This window comes from Styela clava, chromosome 2 (assembly GCF_964204865.1).
Source record: "Styela clava chromosome 2, kaStyClav1.hap1.2, whole genome shotgun sequence".
Taxonomy (NCBI): domain Eukaryota; kingdom Metazoa; phylum Chordata; class Ascidiacea; order Stolidobranchia; family Styelidae; genus Styela; species Styela clava.
This window is the reverse complement of record NC_135251.1, coordinates 14,230,630-14,248,498: the sequence shown is the minus strand read 5'-3', so window position 1 is coordinate 14,248,498 and position 17,869 is coordinate 14,230,630. Positions and strand designations below refer to the sequence as shown.

Genomic DNA, 17,869 nt, shown 5'->3' with positions numbered 1-17,869 from the left:
TCAATAAATAAACTAAAAGATACTGACAGAGTAAATCAATTCCAAAATTGTGTTTTCCCAAATGCTTGAACAGAGTGCATAATGTGGGTAATAGAGCCATAGTAACATAACTGACACTCTGTGCACTTTTTGACAATGTCTTCAACTGACTGAGTTTTCCACTGAAAAAATAAAAAATATAATAAAAGAGTTTTTATTCGCATGTACCAAAGATCATGATTTGTGGAAATCCTCATTCTTTATTTTGTTAGAAATTTTATTAATAAACTTTATGATTAGTACTGAAAATATATAGTTCAAGTATGGAGGAGAGTAAAGAAAACCTATCGTAATTGCAGTTACTGAATATAAATAGGAAAAATATTAATACCGGATGACCAAAGAAACATTTTCTGGAGAGAATATAACTTTTGTACTAATCGCATAGATTACTGCAACTTTTGGGTACAAGAATGCACAAACAGAAATGTTCAAGTTCTAAATAAACTTTCTTCATTATAGTAGAAGGAATTGAGAAATTTCATGGTTCTGCTTTATTGGTGTCACTCTGTACACTCAAGTTCACTAAACTTGGTTAAAATGGAATAAAAGTTATTTACACTTACGTTCTTATTGTATCTACCATTTTGTCAAGATCTTCTGCTGCATGATTGAAAAATACAATCAATGCTTGTTTGATATGATCCGGACAAGATTTGATCACAGTTCTAAAAAAGAAGTTTGTTTGTGAAATTATGAACTCATTTATCCTTTTATAAGAATTTGAAATTTCTTCTGTTCAGCTGCTCAAACTGATATTAGTATTAAATACTTGGATACTCACGAAGCATCAATGCATCTTGCGATCACATCCAGACAGCTTACAGCAGTAACTGCATCATTTCCTGAACAAATAATCATACAATGAATATCCTATGATAAATCTTGTAAAGAAATGTCCATACGTCAAAGCAAGATATCATTGACTAATTTTTTGGACGTGACAGGGATACAACTTCTTACCGTTACTCTTTTTCTTTTTAACTTTATCCAGTAAGCGAAATAAAACAATATAAAAATTTATAGATAAAAGGGACATATTTAACTTGAATACAACATGAAAAAAAACTTACCGAAAAGTGAAGTTTTCTGTCGAATCAGTGCAGACATCTTACAAAACAAACTGGAAAAAGTGATAAAAAAGCTTTTTATGTATTTTTCGATCAATTCTAATTCATTTTCTTGTAGGAATTTTTCTCAGAGCTAAAATTGAAATGCCAAAGTAATGAACTCTTTATCATCAAAGATCAAGAGGGAAAGTATTCACATTTCCTATTTAAATCTGATAATCTGCCCTGCTATTTTCTTACCTGCAATTAACTTACAGAAGTTTTTCTACACCAATTTATCTGACTTAACAATTAAAGCAATAGATTAGCTATGTTAGCATTGCAGGTTACACAATTCGGGTTCAAATCCCATGACCACTATCTTACCCAGGGTGTAAAAAATTGGCTAGCAATGGCGAACCCAAAATAATCTAGTCCTTCCAAAATTATTATCTCCCTACATAATGCTAGATACCAGTGAAAGCTTGTACAGGGCCTTGTTTGGAAGGAGAGGTGTGAATAAGCGTTGTTGCGAAAAAATAATTCAACATTTTTGTGTAAATAGGTTTTGTTGATTTTTCTCAAATCACATGCATCATGGACATGAAAAATTTTGTAGGATATATCACCTTGCCATCATTTCTTTCTCTTTATTAGATGCAGATGACATTCCATCAGATCTCATACCAGGTACTGATACAAGATATAATTGCTGAGTTCTGAAATATGATTCCATGAATGGAAGAATAATCTGAAAACAAAGTGAAGTGTGAAATAAACATGATTAGTAGTGAAGCATTAACTCACTGTAATGCATTTTAATTAATGTTCAATTGTAATCTTTTTTCGGAAATTAACTGAATGATAACATTTCTAAGTTTTTGAAAATTAAAAATTGAAGCATGCTATACAGCATATACAACTAAGTACGCAAGACATACCTAATTAACTTCATCATCTATATCGGCCATTTCACAATTCAAAGATACAAGTACATTACCTTGGCAAAAAATCGAATATCATCACTTTGAGGAACATTAACAGCAGGTGTAGTTGAAAGCAGAATATTTGCTGTCTGTTCTCGTCTACGTTGTTTCGTGAGATCGATTGCACGAGTCAATGCAGAAATGTAACTTCCAGCCTGCGATAATAAACAAATTCAAAATAAGCCGATTCGAAAATTTCGGAAACAAAACATTTGCTTTACTTACGTGTTCAACATATTGTAGCAATCTTGATAGGAGAGTGAATGAAAATCTTTTTTCAATTGTTGATTTTACTTCAATCACTTCTTCTTGAAGTTTGACCAGATTGTAGTTGTTTACCTACACAAGTAAAATAACCAATGATTACTATATTCTCAAAAAAAGCGATAAGAAATTGTAATTATCATTAAAGAGATTATGATCCTCACTTACTTGCAAGAATTTGAGCAAATCATAGGCTTTGTTTCTGTAACTCTCTTTCTCTTTAGCTGTTAGAGTGTCATAGGGCACCAACATTGGATGTTGTGGCAATGGTAATGGGCTTCCAGGTACTGAATAAAAATAATATTATCAATACAAAAATATTTTTAACGTCTTCGAAGTTTAGATTCTTCATTTATTCTAGATATTGCAACTAACTCTATGAATGAATACAAAGATTGTCTCTGAACAACAAAAGGAGAGATCAAAACTTCCCACTTTGCATTGGAAACGAAAAAAAGTTATTATGAATCTCAAGTCCAACTATATGACAGCCATAACAATGCATACACAACTGGTAAGAAGAAAACAATACAGTTCCACTAATGTTTCAAATGCCTATACAAGTAAATTTCATCATTGCAATAATTAGAAAATAAAAATCACTATATTTCTATTTGAATACACTTTATTTATGGGCCTGATGAAAATGTTCTGTATAAATATTCGAAACATTGTCTGAACTATATTGCTTGCTATTTACCAGTTGTGCAAGTATACCTATAAATAACTCGTGTAGCCACCACTCACTATATATGACAACCAGTTGAGCAAAATAGAAAACCTTAGACCCCTGATTTCAATCAAAGGCAAAATCGATTTTCTGTTCACTTACTTGCTGCCGCTAATGCCTTTGTTTCAAGCTCATGTTTTTTCTTCCTTGCCCACATCAGATGAAAGTTTTCTGCGAGCATCTCTGCAGTTGCTGTAAGTTCTCTTGTCAATGTAATATTGCTTAGATTGAATGGTCTCGGGCTGTAGCCATGTGGTGAATCGATTGCCATGCTCTATAAAAACAAATTGAATTAAGATAGGAAAATAAGTGAAATATTTGAAAGTAGCATGAAATTCTTGAAAAGCAATTGATGAGCGCAGTTGTGGAGGGGTGAACGCATTGGGCTTTAAGCTATGAAAGCCCCAGAAGCTGTAATTTTGTGTTTGAACTCCATGCCCACTACATCACCAAGGGTGTAATAAATTTGGTAGGCAATGTCAAACTGAGAAGCTTCCGGTCCTTCCAAACTATAGTAGCCCCATACCTAGTAGTGGCTGTTTACGCACAGAGAAAGGCGTATAAATATGTTGTGTAAAAAAAGTATTCGTATTTGGTATCGTATTTATGCCTTTTCAATGAATTTATATGGCAAATAATTTGTGTGAAAGTGTGAAATTTATTGAAAAGAAAGAACTAATCTTAATGAACTAATATAAATATTGTGCAGTAAAGTTGCTCTTATATAATGTGTATAGTTGTAAGAATAGAACGCCTCACCACGCTACTCTGTGATATTCTTCTCAACCTTGGCCCAGCACTATAAACATCTCCAGTATCTTTAGATCGCTCAAATGTCCACTCCCATGCAATCAGTGCTCGCAGCGCTTCACGGATTTGTGGGCGATACACATCTTTCTCCTGAATAATAAAAGTTGAATTTTTAGCATGTTATCAAAACCTCCATCCAAATTGTATTCGAAAATATGCAACATATTAACTGTTGAATGAGTGTTATTGTTTGTAAAATATGTATATAACATGAAAACAAAATTAAACGTAACCACTGAATTTGTCATGACAAAAATATACAAATAATTTTTTTTTTAAATCATACCTTATCATTGAAGAGCCTATAAGGTTTCAACATGGGGTGTTGTCTCACATCCCTATGCTCAGAGTAAGTTGCTCCATAAGTCCATCCTTTAGCAAACATATCAAGAGACCAAGTATCATGCTCCTGTTCTGCAAGCTTTGATACAAAATTCTCCATTTTGTCAGGTAGTTCAAATCTGCAAAAGAAAACAATAAACTCTTAAATTTTGAATCATCAATAAGGCATTGTATTTGGATATATGGATAAGGATAAGCGTGAGTGGAAATGGTTAGTTCTATAGATAGGATAAGATTTTCATATTTATACCAGGGAAAGAAAAGACAATAACATGGCTTAATCATATGGCAGCGTATTGTTTATAAAAACCAATAAAAATTGCAAAATACCCTGTGGTATCCAAAGGTGATGGATTAAAATTTCCTTCTGTGTCCATGTCTTGTTGCTTTTGTAATCTTTCCATCACAGGTGATAAAGCATAATCAGGTGGAAGGGCATTTGCAATTGCACATAAACATGGCAAAGCTTTACCAAACAATTCTGGTTCAAATTGCTGGAAAACAGGAATTAACAGATAAAATTAACAGAAATATATCAATAGAAGTAAACAGCAATAAAATGAATAGTTTAGACTTCTTGAATACAAACAAGTGTTTAAGGCTCACTACTTGTTCAAAACTGACGAAGCACAATATATGATTGATAAACCCAAGACACTAGTAGTTTTTGGAATGCTAGGTAAAGATAAATTATCAAAAAATATTGATAATTACTTACTCTTTTAGACAATGCATCAAATATTCCCCAGAACAACATCATTGTAAGATGCTTTTCTTCATCTGTTGCACAACCCTGTTGATCTCCTCCAGATTCAAGATAATAATATTTCCAGCATCGTGTGTAATGAAGAGTAAGAAGCTATGAGACAAAATGTTATAATATAATATATAAATATTCAGGAATGTATATTTTTATCAATAAATATTACAAGAATTCATTTCTATTTTTGTTTTCTTTCATTTCATATGTACCATATTTATATATTTTGTAAACTTCGAAAACCAGCAGAATCGAATTATTTTTTTAATGATTAAAATACAAAATTTCATCTAAGTAATTAGTACCAATGTATTATCAATATTTCTCCATAGACTTACACGAATAGGCGTTTCACATTGTTTGTTGAGCGCTGGAACATCGAATGCAAGTTTTCTCAAAAGATTGTGAAGAGAGGCTGGTCGAAGAACACTAGAAAAACAACAACACTGCCAACAAACTTTTTTGAAATATCGTTTTTTAATCCGAAATGAGTGGTCGTGTACATCTTAATTTGTATTTCTGCTTGGCCTGCTGCTAATTTAAGCCTTGTTAGCAAAAAAAAAAACATCAACAAAATAGGAAAAATATGATGTACCACAGAGGAAATAAATATACATACCCGGCCACAGAATCCAAACACGTACTGATTACTTGTTTTTGGGCATTTGTCAAAGAACGACATTTGGACATTCTATAGATTGTGTTCAGCAATGAATCAATTAAAGCAACTCTGTGTTCTCTTCCTTCCAAGAATTTCACATTATTAATGATGAGTGGCAGCACACTGTGGGCCATATATCGATTCAATGCAAGTGCCATATCAGTTGACATAAGTGCAGGCTATAAAATGAAATGAATAAAATATTCTTAAAAGTAAAAAGATTGAATAGATTTTTATTATTACACTTTTAGAATAGTCAGATTAAATTTTATTCACAGGAAAATTACAAAAATTCTAAATGTATAAAATGTTACTTTTACATCATATAATACCACACCATCCTCACATCATCAACATCACATAACAATCATCAAATATGTTTTTTTGTAAAAAAGAGAATTATAAACCGATCAATAATTATTTTTTTCTAGAACATTTTCACACCTTTGCTTTAAACAAGTCTATTTACGGAGCCACCAAGTAAGGGACTACTATTTTTTGGAATAGCTGAATCTTCATGGTTCGGCTTTGTCTACCCAATTTACCACAAACTGAATTAGTTTGTTGGAGTGGGGTCTTAACCCTAGATGTATCCGCGTTGAAAAAATCAAGCAAGGCATTCTAATCTTTAGTTTGTTTCCAATTTAAATCCAACCCGATTTCATGGTCAAAGTTTGTAGGAAATGAAGAAAAATATTAAATTGGGAAAAGAAAAGTAATTTTAACCTGGATTTGACTTTACCACATATTATAGACATACCGTATCGAGACTCGCTGCTGCTTTCATATCAGCGAGAAATCCAACTTCAATAAGTCGAAGAAAGAAATCTGAATCTTCAATGCCATATACACGTTCAAGGAATAAAACCATTGCTGCTTTGTGATCTGGTACAAAGGAAGCTGATAGGACTGGTTCTCTTACTGTTCCCATTCCATCTGTGGAAAGTAAATTTTTATTGTCAATAATGTGATGATTTTTGCTATTGCCAGTTTTTATGAGTATTACTTGTGCTTTATATTCAGAATATATTAGTTCTGCTCAAGGCTGAAAATTTCAGTGAAAGTGTATTGTCTGCCAACAAGACAAAATTGCCTCAATTTACATATAAATAAATAAAAACATATAAATTTGACTTGTTATATTACAGTTGCGAAGCACTTTCGCATAAAAATTGTTCACGTATTGAAATAGAGACGCAAGTCAATTACAGTAGTAGTTTTCTGTTAAAATTAAAAACACAAGAAAAAAATGTGCAAAATAAGTCTCATGGGGTGGATGTACATATAAAAATGAAGTAACACCAGACATTTACCAAAAAAGCAAAGGCCTTAATTATCTAATAATGATTTACCAATTACTGGTTCTGATACTTGCAAATTTACCTTTCTCTACTCTTGGTAAATCAAAGGGTATGTTGATAACCCCAATCAAATCTTCCAGAGGTACGAGAGAACGAAGGATACTACGGATGCGGAGAGCCTCACTTTTACCCTGATGATTGAATGAAATAGCAAGAATTATGAAAATTTAATGATAAACTTTTAAAAAAAAAAATTCTGAAATCAAAAATTAAAGTTGAAACAAAAGCATTGTACAAACCTGCATAATCAATGATTTCTCAGGAGCACATCTTCCAAGTAAATCAATCAAAGCAGAATAAAAAGCCAATATGGAAAATCCCATATGTACTTCTTCCTCTTCTTCATCTTCTTCGTGGTGTTGGAAACTTTAAAATTGAAGTTGGAAACAAATTTGTTATTATTCCTATCTTTATATTTTCTAAAGTTTGTTAGACCCAGTTGATCATTTTTTTTATCCGAAGCTGACTCACATTTTTCACTCTGAATATCGCCCTATACACCAGCCAATGATATCTAATGATATATACGCAGCTAATATTATTTGGAACGACCAAAAGCTTCCCGGTTCAGCAACTCAAGATGTATAATTCGCAATGTCAATACAGTAAATTTTAACGTTCTGACTGATAGGCCATCACGCTGCCGAATAAAATGAAATCTATGGTTTGTCTTTAAATCTCGCATATAACAGATATTTTAGCATGTGTGACTGCCATGGTCTTTAATTTCACTTTCAGAGGACACTAATAGAATTGATATTACACAAGAAGTCAATCAAAAATGTTCTTACTGGAAATGATGACCATGTGCATGCTCTGGACCATCTCTAGAAGGATCTTTACATATTTGAATTGCTTCAGTGATTGCAGCAAGAAGGCCTTGACCTCCTTCACCTCGTAAACTTGGTCCCAGACACTCAGGTCTTCGAATAAGAAGTCTCACTACCAGGTTGGCATTTTCTTCAACACTCTCACCTGCAATGACATTAGGTTTGGTTTAGGTTGTTAAAATTACCATTGTTCCATAATACATTGTTATGTGCAAATGGACGAGTTTAAAATTTAAGGTTCCATTGAAGTTCACAACTTTGTATTGCGCTCTTGGGCCATTTATCAATATTCGCCAAAATGGTGAAAAAAACGTCTGTTGAGCTATAGCCACTTGCAGAACTTCTAAGCTGGGACAAAGCTGATTTTGTACTGTACCATTGACAAAGACAGCATTCCTCAGGAAATCTACATAGCGTTCTCCCTCTACTGGGTTCCATCCAATATCTGGATATCCCTTTGATAATAAAAGAGGACAACTTTGTAATCCACATTCTGAGAGATGAGTGATAACCTAAATATAAAATAATATTTGTAGATAGAAAGAAACAGAAAGGATATAGCATTTAAAGAGATTAATACTGAAAAATATAATTTATTGAAATATTGCAATATCTCAGCTGCTGGTGCATCATGCTAAGGGTTGGCAATGCATTTACCCTTGCACCTCTGATTACTCCGCATGGGTTCATAAGTTCGAACTCTGGGGGATAATCATGTACAATAGGATTGCTGGACTCCTCCACACCATAGGGTGAGGCACCATTTCTTCTACCATCAATGTATCAAATACCTGGCTAACTAACCCGAACTGGTAACCAGACGAGAGTATATGGTACATAATATGACAAAGCCGTCTTATCAATTTTCCTCTTCCCGGGATAAGTATGTGAATATTATCCTATCCTACTATCATCATAAAAATCATACCGTTTCTAGTTCAGGTTCTCTAAGTGACAAAGCAAGTTCATTGTTGTCCATAACTGACGCGCCAGCAACATCTAGTGGTGTAGATCCTCTCATAGATGGTGAAGCTTTAAAAAACAAAATTATAAACTGTTATTGCATGGAATAAAGACTCAATTCATCGTGTTTAAAATCAGAAAAAGTTTCTGTCATAATACATTATATTGTCATCCTGATTACATGATTAAAGTTACCTAGTCCGACTGCACTATGCCCAAGAAGAAATCCCAAATGATCAAACATTGCTCCTTGATTTTGTCGACTTATTCTACAGAAATAACAAAGAAATCTGCAGCACGCTGCAACCATTTTCGGAAATAGAATTTCTGGACCTGTAACAATTTAAAGTAATGTTAGGTTTCATCTGATTAGTGTGTGTAAGTTCCATGTAACTTCTAATTTTTGTTTCAATTACCATGGCAAACCTCCAATGTGTTGTTTCAGAGAACATTATACTTTTACATAGATGCTACTATTGTGGCGTTTGCTCATAAAATCAAAAACGGATATATACCGTTCAAAAAGTTGAGAAAGTGTAAATACTTTTTATGAATAGCGCCAGATATATTTTCTCTCATGATTTATCATAACACGCCCTAACCAGGTTAAACTTATTTTGACTCTTTTTTTCAAAATAGAATAAAGGTTATGCTTAGAACAGGCTCATTTTCTAAGCTCAAGTTGAACTGTTTTGACCAAACCGTGACTCTGTTCACCTTTTTCCAGTGCTTACCAAGACTATAAAGTATTAAAAATTTAAACATATATTCTATCAAAATTACAACATAACATAAATTACAAACCTCCAGACTCTGAATCTTCATCACTAGAACTTCCCAATACGTTAACCATGACAGACATCACGGTTTCATGCATGCATACAACTCGCATCAAGTTCGGATGTTGATAAAACACTTTGTTATTCATGATTTGGCTAAAAACAGAAACAAAATTGATTTTTTTGGAAAATGATTAAAACACGACTTGACGGTTGGTTCATTGTGCTAAGCGTTAGTTTTGTGCGAGATAACCATGTATAAGAGGATTGCTGTAATTCTTACCGATCTAGCTTGCTTAATGTAACCGCTGGTTTGTTACGGCTTTCTTCACCAGCAAGTCAATGCATTTGAAACAAGTAACTGGCTAACCCGGCATGGTAACGGACAAGAAGCTGAGGTTCACCAAATATCCATATATCTATAAGTAGCCCCAATTGTTCCTCATACTTACTTGAGTCCTTTGATAATCATAATTTCTTCCTCTCGGCCAAGTTTAACAGAAAGTAAAGATCGAATCCTCGTCAATGCTTCAACCAAATCCATTGTATCTGTTTCTGAAACTTCACTGATACAATATGCCTTATGTAAAGCTTGTTGAAGCTGAATTAGAATAAATATTTGGTGAGTCTTGAATACAGAATAAACTCCTTTCATTATTCAGTCTATCAAGTCATTTCAAGGTAAAGTAAAGCATTGGAGACACTCAACTAATTTGAATGTTACTGGTGTGAAAGTTATAGCCTTGGAGATGCATTTTTCCTTGTTTTTGTAATTAGAGTTGGAGTCATATATTGATAATTTTTGGATTTTGAAGTCTGAGTCAAAATTTCATAATCAACTGAAACTTGAAAGGGTTCGCAAACGTTGAAGTCTCCCTAGTCAAACTTTGGTTATCTGAGAGTCGGGGCAATTGCTTCTAACCCGCACTTAGCAGATCGTAAAGTTTTTATCAGCCCTTGTAAAAGGTAGAGTAATTATATAGAAATAGTAATTACTGCAATTGTTAATTTTAAAACACTTTCACAGTTTAAAAACCTTTAAATTGTACTACGGTACCTCTCCAACAGCATTATATTGTCTGAACATCAATTCAAACATGATACGAATTAAAGCTGGATCTTGAATGTCGCTTCCTTCAGCCCACTTCACAATCGTTTTTATAACAAGTTGTTGAAATGAATTGATTCCATTTGCTTCTTCTTTTGCTGCACCGGTTACTTCATCAGATGCTTTTGATCGTTTCAGTCGAGATATGAAAGAAGATAGTTTCTGCCTCCATGTCATCTGATAAAAATTATAATTTTTCTGAATATATGTCATGAAGAAGAAACATTTGTTTTTTATGTTATATAAATGTTCAATATTAAATATATATATTTGAGTATATGGACTATTACACAATGATTTATTAATAATGCACTTTTTATTTATAATTCAATAAATCCTTTAAACATTTTGATATTTATTTGCGGTATTTAGACTGGTTACTCGACAGGACCTGAACCTACATCATGGCTGCTTTGGATGGTTTCCTAATTATGGATAGGATTGACATATTTATCCTGGAGGAGAGGAAAGTTGATAAGACGGCTCAATCATATGGCGAACCACGGCATTTAGGCTGGTTTCCAGTCCATGCCGGGTATGGGTTATAGATTAGGATGGCTATAGATTGAAACTTGCCTTCTCGAATCAAATGATCGTAGATTTATATATTTTTTATATTAGAATTACCTCAACTTCTCCTTCATCTTCTTCATCCAAATGTTCTCCACAATGTCTTAATAAATCCATATGAAAATTCCATTGCATCCATTTAATATCATCGGACAATGGACAATCTGATTCTGCATCTTCATCTTTAAAACTAAAACGATGTTTGAAAATTGAATTCAATTTTCTGCTATAAAATACGACTTCAGAAGATTGGTTCGGGGTGATATATAGCCCAAATATAAATAGTAATATTGTCAGCAATGTGATCAGATAATGTAAAAAAAGATTCAAAAAAGTACAGTAAATGTTTATTAAATCACTACCTGAGTAACAGTCCGACTTGATCTGCTGGTGGAGATCGAAATTCTTTTGTCATCTTTGCAGTCATTGCTGCAGACATATTTAATGCTTGCATCACATTTTGATATCTATCTTTTTGGTTCTGTAAAGTAAAAATAGGATTACAACTTTGCTTGAGGTACATGTACGAGTGAATTTTAAGTCAGGAATGGGCAAGCTACTGCCCGCAGACAGCATTGGGCCCACAAAACCATTTTGTGCACCCTCCTGAATTTGGAGAAAGTCGTTAAAATTTCTTACAACTGAATACTAATTTGTGTTATAGTTGACGTTTTTATTTTACATATTGAATTTGTACAAAAAGTTAATATATAATATGTTTTCTTAAAAAAATGGGCCTTGCAAAACCAACTTGTCCCAACCCTGATTAAAGTGATTAATACACTTCCATTATAACCAAGTTAATACAAGAATAGTTTGAAAACATACAGCCCCACTCAATTTGTTCATAATAATGTTGTAAACTCACAAAGAAGGATATTTGTTCATGAGCATAATCAATTCATCAAGTCTAATACCCAAAACATTGCTAAAATGCCTAATTTGTAGTTGTGCTGGAATATGGTAAAAAAAACTTTCTATTTAGCACATGAGATACAAAAAGTAATAAAAGAAACACAAGATTGAATAATACCATCTGCATTTTTCCAACAATCAATGTTGCAAATGAGTTAACTGCTTCTACTCTGTGTCTGAGTACAAGATCACTGAAATGCATCAACATCTGACAAACTTCAATTTTTACTGATTCCACCAGGTTCAGCCTCAACAATCCACATCCAACCTTCGCCCTCAAGACTGGTTTAAAAAAAAATAATGCGGTTGAGAAAATGATTACAACGACTAGAAATTGAAATTGGAGATAAAGTAAATCAGACACAAAAGAAGAAACACACACATGAGAAATAAAATACATTCTAAAACAATCACTAATATAATAGGATGCAAGTTGGGAAAATATCTATTGAAACACATAAGAACTGCAAACCGATAACAAATACAATGACTCAATATATATAAAAATTATCAGCTTAATATTGCCAGTTTAAAAACATTCTAAGATGTTTCAAAGATGTTCCATAGATGCTGTCTTATATAGAATACATGAGAATAACCAATTCTTATTAAATTCATAATTATCTAATAAGCAAACTTCATTTACCTTCATTGTTTTCAATTAGAGATCCCATATAATAAGGATCAATCATTGTAAGAAGTTGTTCAAGATCACTGTTTCGAAAGACTCCCATTTGTAACAATCTGACAGTTAAGTTCAACAGAGGCCTGGAATTGTTTATTGTCAATGAATTACAAAATAAAAGTCGATAGAAAAGGATTGAGAAATGTGGTTGGTTTGCAAGCACCATAGTTTCACAAATGACAATAAATTGCTTATATTGGAATTTAGTCCATATCTAAGGCGCACCGGACTATGGGGAAAGAATAGGATTTACATATTCATCCACGGGAGAGGAACGAAGATAAGATGGCTTAACCATATAGCGAACCACGGCCTCTCGTTCGTTTACCACTCAATGTCGGGTATGGGATTAATTAGGTATTTGTTTTTGGTAGCATGAACTTGATGGTAGAAGAAGCCATAACCGACCAGCGGTTACATGAACCACTTCACGGTGGCGAGGAGTCCAGCAATCCTCTCGCACATAACTAGCATGGGATTCGAACCTGCGAACCCATGCAGAGTAATCAGGGATGCAGTGGCGAGCGTATTCCTAACACTTAGCACGCATCTTCAGAAAAAAAAATATACCAAAATATACCTTCATCAAACAGTCAACAAATGGCGAATAATCATTACAAGTTTACTGCTGCTTCACACTAAGTATGGTAGATTGTGTATAGTAGAAATTGATTCTATGCAAAATGAAAAATAGTACTCACACAAATAGAAATTCCTGTTTTTCCCCACACGCTTCCTTATAATTCATGTTTCCAATGCTGACAACTTCAAGCAATTGTTGAATTACATGATCACGAAGATTATTCAGCCGTATTTCAGGAACTTCAGTTGGACAATATAGTAATTGCGGGCTGCAAATGTATGAAGTAAGACAGTTTTTACGCTGAAAAATAAAAGTTGAACAATAAATTAAATAACCAACTTACGATGTCACAAACTGTATTGTAGACCAATTCATACGAGGGCGCAATGTACTGCTTCTTCCAACTCCAGGTAAACCTGCTTCCTTCGTTTCTGAGTTTGCAAATAAACTCACTGATTTTGTGGAATCATTCAATGGGAAAATGTATTCTTCTCGAGTGTTGACTCTGTAATAAAACAGAAAAAATAAAATGTCGCTATTATGATAACTTTTTGATGACTATAACTAATGATAATGATACAGTAATTATATATGAAATATTTTAACTTTATACCACTTTATACCACCATTGATCAAACTATTAGTCTCCTTGCTGTCTATCTAACAACAACAAATATGAAACTCCAAATATCAATATGTCGATGTCGCAAGTTACAATACTAGGGTGAAAGCGCTACATTGACTATTCCATCAAGCAAATTATGATAAATCAGGAATTCTTGTTTAAAGACAAAGCATAAATTATTTCATATACACAAAGTTACCTTGCATCAGCGTGTGGTGCCAAATGCATTTCAATAAGAAGATTATGGTACTGCATTCTGAGTGGTCCAGATAGATATACACTTTTAATTGTATGCATGAGCTGCCTTTCATCAACATGACTGAAAAAGAAAAATATAACCAAGTGAGTAATACAGCTGTATATATGATAAGATGAAAAACAGCACGACTTTCCTTTTCAAGTTTTATTCTGAAGATCAAGTTTAAAATTTCTCATTGTACTGACCTGCAAAGTGCATGAGCAACTCTGTGATTACCCAAGGCACTCATAGCACAATATAATTTGAGGGTTTGCTCATGAAAGTTAAGTAGGTTTTCATGTTCTGTCAATTCTAATAAATTAATACTTCTGTTCTCCTCTGGTATATGGACAGCAATAAACTTGACTGAAAACAAGAAGAAAGAGGTGTTTTGTTTATTTATGAATACAAAATAGACATAGCAATAGTTAAATGTCTGTATGTGGCTTTGAACATTAAAATCAAGTACCGGTAGGTACAATCTCGGTACAGTAATACTCTGGAAGCTGCGTGATTGCCTAGCGTTTAGCCTTCACTGGGATAAAATTTACATATTCACTTATTACTGTGTTGGAATTGCAGATTACACACTTTGGGTTTGAACCCCATGACCAGCATCTCACCCAGGGTGAAATAAATTTGGTAGCTATCAGGTGCTGGCTTTTATTTTGAAGTGAAAGGCATGGACAAGCGTCATAAAAATGGATGGGATTGGCCTCCAAATTTTACATCTGTTATCCAAATCTACACTAACATTTTGCTTTGCTTTGTGCCTACTCTCACAAGGTTGGTGACAGCGATGTCTTTAGCATCATAAACTTATTCGCCAAAAGTCGTTGCAGTTATAAAGTATTCATAGAAATCAATAAATTGAAGTTCAGTGGAATATCCATCAATTCCAAAATTAAGTTAAAAACTGAAATGCTACAGTTGACATAAATTACCGTAATTATTCAGATTTTATCCAGTACAATATGTCACTATCAGAAAATCACAGTAGAATTACATGCGGGTATTAGTAAATAACATATTGGACCACAGTTGAAATTCTAGACAAAATATAAATAATTGAGATAATAGATGTATTTTCTACTTTTTACTGCATATCTATGATGATGCAGCTTTAATCTGTGACTGCTAAATACAATGATTTTGTTACCAGGTATTACATATAAATGCCGGTAATAATGTGTATTTCTATTTTATATTTAAACTGAAATTGAAAGCCTGATTTCTCAAAATAAACCAATTAGTTGAATAATCCAATCAAAGTTTCATTTCATTAGAATAAGATTTAATAAATTTATTCCATTTTGAGCTGAATTCTACATACAATTTCTATCAATAAAGTTGAAAATTTTGCAATGGATAAGTTGCCTGACTCATCAATTCAATATTTCAACTCACATGGATTATTTGAAGTGTTGTATTCTTCATTTGGTTGTTTCAATTCCACTGACCATCCTTTATGATGATTTTCTTTTCTACATAAAGGTGCAACTGGATTTTCTTCTAATCTTGCCCAATGTGCGTGTGATAAATATTGCACCTAAGATATAAGGAAGAGTATTTAACATTCCATGAATTGCAATATTCAACATCAATTAAGCAACAACACAGTAACAGAAATGGAAAGACTGGTGAGGAATTTCTTGAAAAACAAAGAACAAATGTAAATGAACAGGCTTTTTTCGTGATTTTGGTTTTTTTGGGTAGATTCATTGATAATCTACTACCTTCAGAAGAAGCTATTATTTCCTTATTATCAATTAGTTGAGTACCGTAGTTGCCTGTTACTAACAAGTTTTACCTGTAATCTTGGTGGACACTGAGAAATCACATTTTTCCTCTCAGATTGAAACATGGCAGCTGATATTGGCATACAACTCTGAAAAATATTAAACAGTATTTAATTAGTGTAGTATAGTATAAAAGTTCTGCTTATATTAAATCATATTTGCTAACATGGCAAATAAAAATCAAAAAATAGAATTGTGCATGCTATTTCTGGTATACTAATGCATACCTTAGATCTTCCCAATTCATACTGAAAGACGTTCGCAGAAGAAGGCAATGCAAAGACAGCTGGATACAAGAGAACCTCAGGTTCAACCTATAATAAATATTCAGAGAATAAAAATTATTGCTAATTTACTATACATTCAATGACTTGATGTTATAGTTTTAAATAAGATGGAATAATAATATTTTCCTTAATTTTTTAAGATACCAAATAAAGCGACTGCAGTCACTAGTTTGTCAAGCTCAGATATGATAACAGTAAGCCAGTTCTGCGGCTGATGAAAATCTTTCTCGGAGTTTCATGTGGGACAAAGACATCAGCGATTCTCTGTCACATAATTAACACTTTTCAGCTAAAACTGAAGGTCCCCATAGTGTGATCTAGAGCATGTTCCTCATGTTTAACACCATGTGCAGTCCATTGGATAATTTTATATTACAGGAATTGTTAATACCCTCCCGCAAGCATGGCAACACAGGACGCAAAATACAAAATATACCTGATAATAGGTGTTGAGATCTTTTCCGTTTGCTGAAAATGTGAGAAGTCCAGTAGCAAGATCGACAGTACAGCTTACGATGATACCAGATACACTTGGATTTCCACCAGGTTTGCTGTTTGGTGGAGATGAAGCTTGTGGGAGATCACCACACCATAACATAAAGCAGTTTGATCTTTTTACACTGAAATTTTATGCAGAGGAATATGCATATGAAAGCAGGGAAAATATAGGCAACTTGTGTGTAACCACAAGCAATTAGCAACATTGTCAAGGTTGAGCCCCTATACCACTTATAGGGTAGAATATCATTTTAATATTCAGTCATGGGAAAGAAAACCACAAGTATTCATATAAAATACAGCTTTTTGCTCGGCATTGCCCAGCATGGAGGTGGTAATCGACCAGTAGATGTGTCCACTACACTACTCATGGTGAGGTGAGGAGTTAAGAAAATATACTTATACACAATTGCCAGGAAGTGAATCACAAGATGAGATAGGAAAGATTATTTTGAAAACTCCAAAATACTCACAAATATAGAATGAAAAACTTTGGAGTATGGTGATCTATTTATCTATGGTGAGAACAGTGTTGCTAACACAGCTTTATTTTTCAAAAGAATATAGGGTTTATAAAACAATGATTTTGCTGCTAAGAATTCCATGGTCGTCCACAAATCTATCAATATTACTTATACTGTTTACCTGTCACTAACTTTCCCTCTGTCATCACCCAATGTGATGGTTACGTGTCGAATTTGTTCCATGTGAAACTTAGACGAGCATGTGTGAAAATCTGAGGTCACCCATCCAATATATACATTTGATGATTCTTGTGATGGGAAAATCCGAACGGAAAATGAATATTGAGTGCTCTTCAGAAGCTGAGGAAAATAATATAGCATTGTGATGTTCATAGGGTAAAGATAATGATTCCTAAAATGTATAACAATCAAATACTGATACTTTTCAATTAATTTGAAAATAGAATTAATTAGTGTTCAAGACGGGAACAATCAACTTGATAGATTTATTCATAATCTATCA

The 17,869-nt window shown here is 33.3% G+C and overlaps 1 protein-coding gene across 5 annotated transcripts in view; it reads right to left on the bottom strand.

Annotated features, from left to right (window-relative positions):
- The window catches only part of LOC120335465 (ryanodine receptor 2-like), a 65,067-nt gene that overhangs the window by 25,436 nt on the left and 21,762 nt on the right, over positions 1-17,869 (bottom strand). For all 5 annotated transcript variants that reach the window (XM_078119719.1, XM_078119706.1, XM_078119713.1 and 2 more), the window contains exons 36-73: positions 17,528-17,706; positions 16,821-17,004; positions 16,325-16,411; positions 16,109-16,186; positions 15,706-15,847; positions 14,505-14,664; positions 14,260-14,379; positions 13,779-13,940; positions 13,554-13,703; positions 12,814-12,935; positions 12,286-12,449; positions 11,615-11,733; positions 11,310-11,442; positions 10,632-10,859; positions 10,027-10,175; positions 9,600-9,730; positions 8,991-9,128; positions 8,761-8,864; positions 8,209-8,344; positions 7,794-7,977; positions 7,242-7,368; positions 7,025-7,133; positions 6,402-6,577; positions 5,600-5,820; positions 5,319-5,409; positions 4,939-5,079; positions 4,551-4,714; positions 4,165-4,339; positions 3,828-3,968; positions 3,171-3,342; positions 2,507-2,625; positions 2,300-2,413; positions 2,089-2,229; positions 1,718-1,839; positions 1,113-1,162; positions 824-884; positions 606-707; positions 28-161 (exon numbers count right to left, since the gene is read on the bottom strand). In XM_078119719.1, the coding sequence (XP_077975845.1) occupies positions 28-161; positions 606-707; positions 824-884; positions 1,113-1,162; positions 1,718-1,839; positions 2,089-2,229; positions 2,300-2,413; positions 2,507-2,625; positions 3,171-3,342; positions 3,828-3,968; positions 4,165-4,339; positions 4,551-4,714; positions 4,939-5,079; positions 5,319-5,409; positions 5,600-5,820; positions 6,402-6,577; positions 7,025-7,133; positions 7,242-7,368; positions 7,794-7,977; positions 8,209-8,344; positions 8,761-8,864; positions 8,991-9,128; positions 9,600-9,730; positions 10,027-10,175; positions 10,632-10,859; positions 11,310-11,442; positions 11,615-11,733; positions 12,286-12,449; positions 12,814-12,935; positions 13,554-13,703; positions 13,779-13,940; positions 14,260-14,379; positions 14,505-14,664; positions 15,706-15,847; positions 16,109-16,186; positions 16,325-16,411; positions 16,821-17,004; positions 17,528-17,706 (5,230 nt within the window). The remainder of the gene's footprint in view (positions 1-27; positions 162-605; positions 708-823; positions 885-1,112; positions 1,163-1,717; positions 1,840-2,088; positions 2,230-2,299; positions 2,414-2,506; positions 2,626-3,170; positions 3,343-3,827; positions 3,969-4,164; positions 4,340-4,550; positions 4,715-4,938; positions 5,080-5,318; positions 5,410-5,599; positions 5,821-6,401; positions 6,578-7,024; positions 7,134-7,241; positions 7,369-7,793; positions 7,978-8,208; positions 8,345-8,760; positions 8,865-8,990; positions 9,129-9,599; positions 9,731-10,026; positions 10,176-10,631; positions 10,860-11,309; positions 11,443-11,614; positions 11,734-12,285; positions 12,450-12,813; positions 12,936-13,553; positions 13,704-13,778; positions 13,941-14,259; positions 14,380-14,504; positions 14,665-15,705; positions 15,848-16,108; positions 16,187-16,324; positions 16,412-16,820; positions 17,005-17,527; positions 17,707-17,869) is intronic.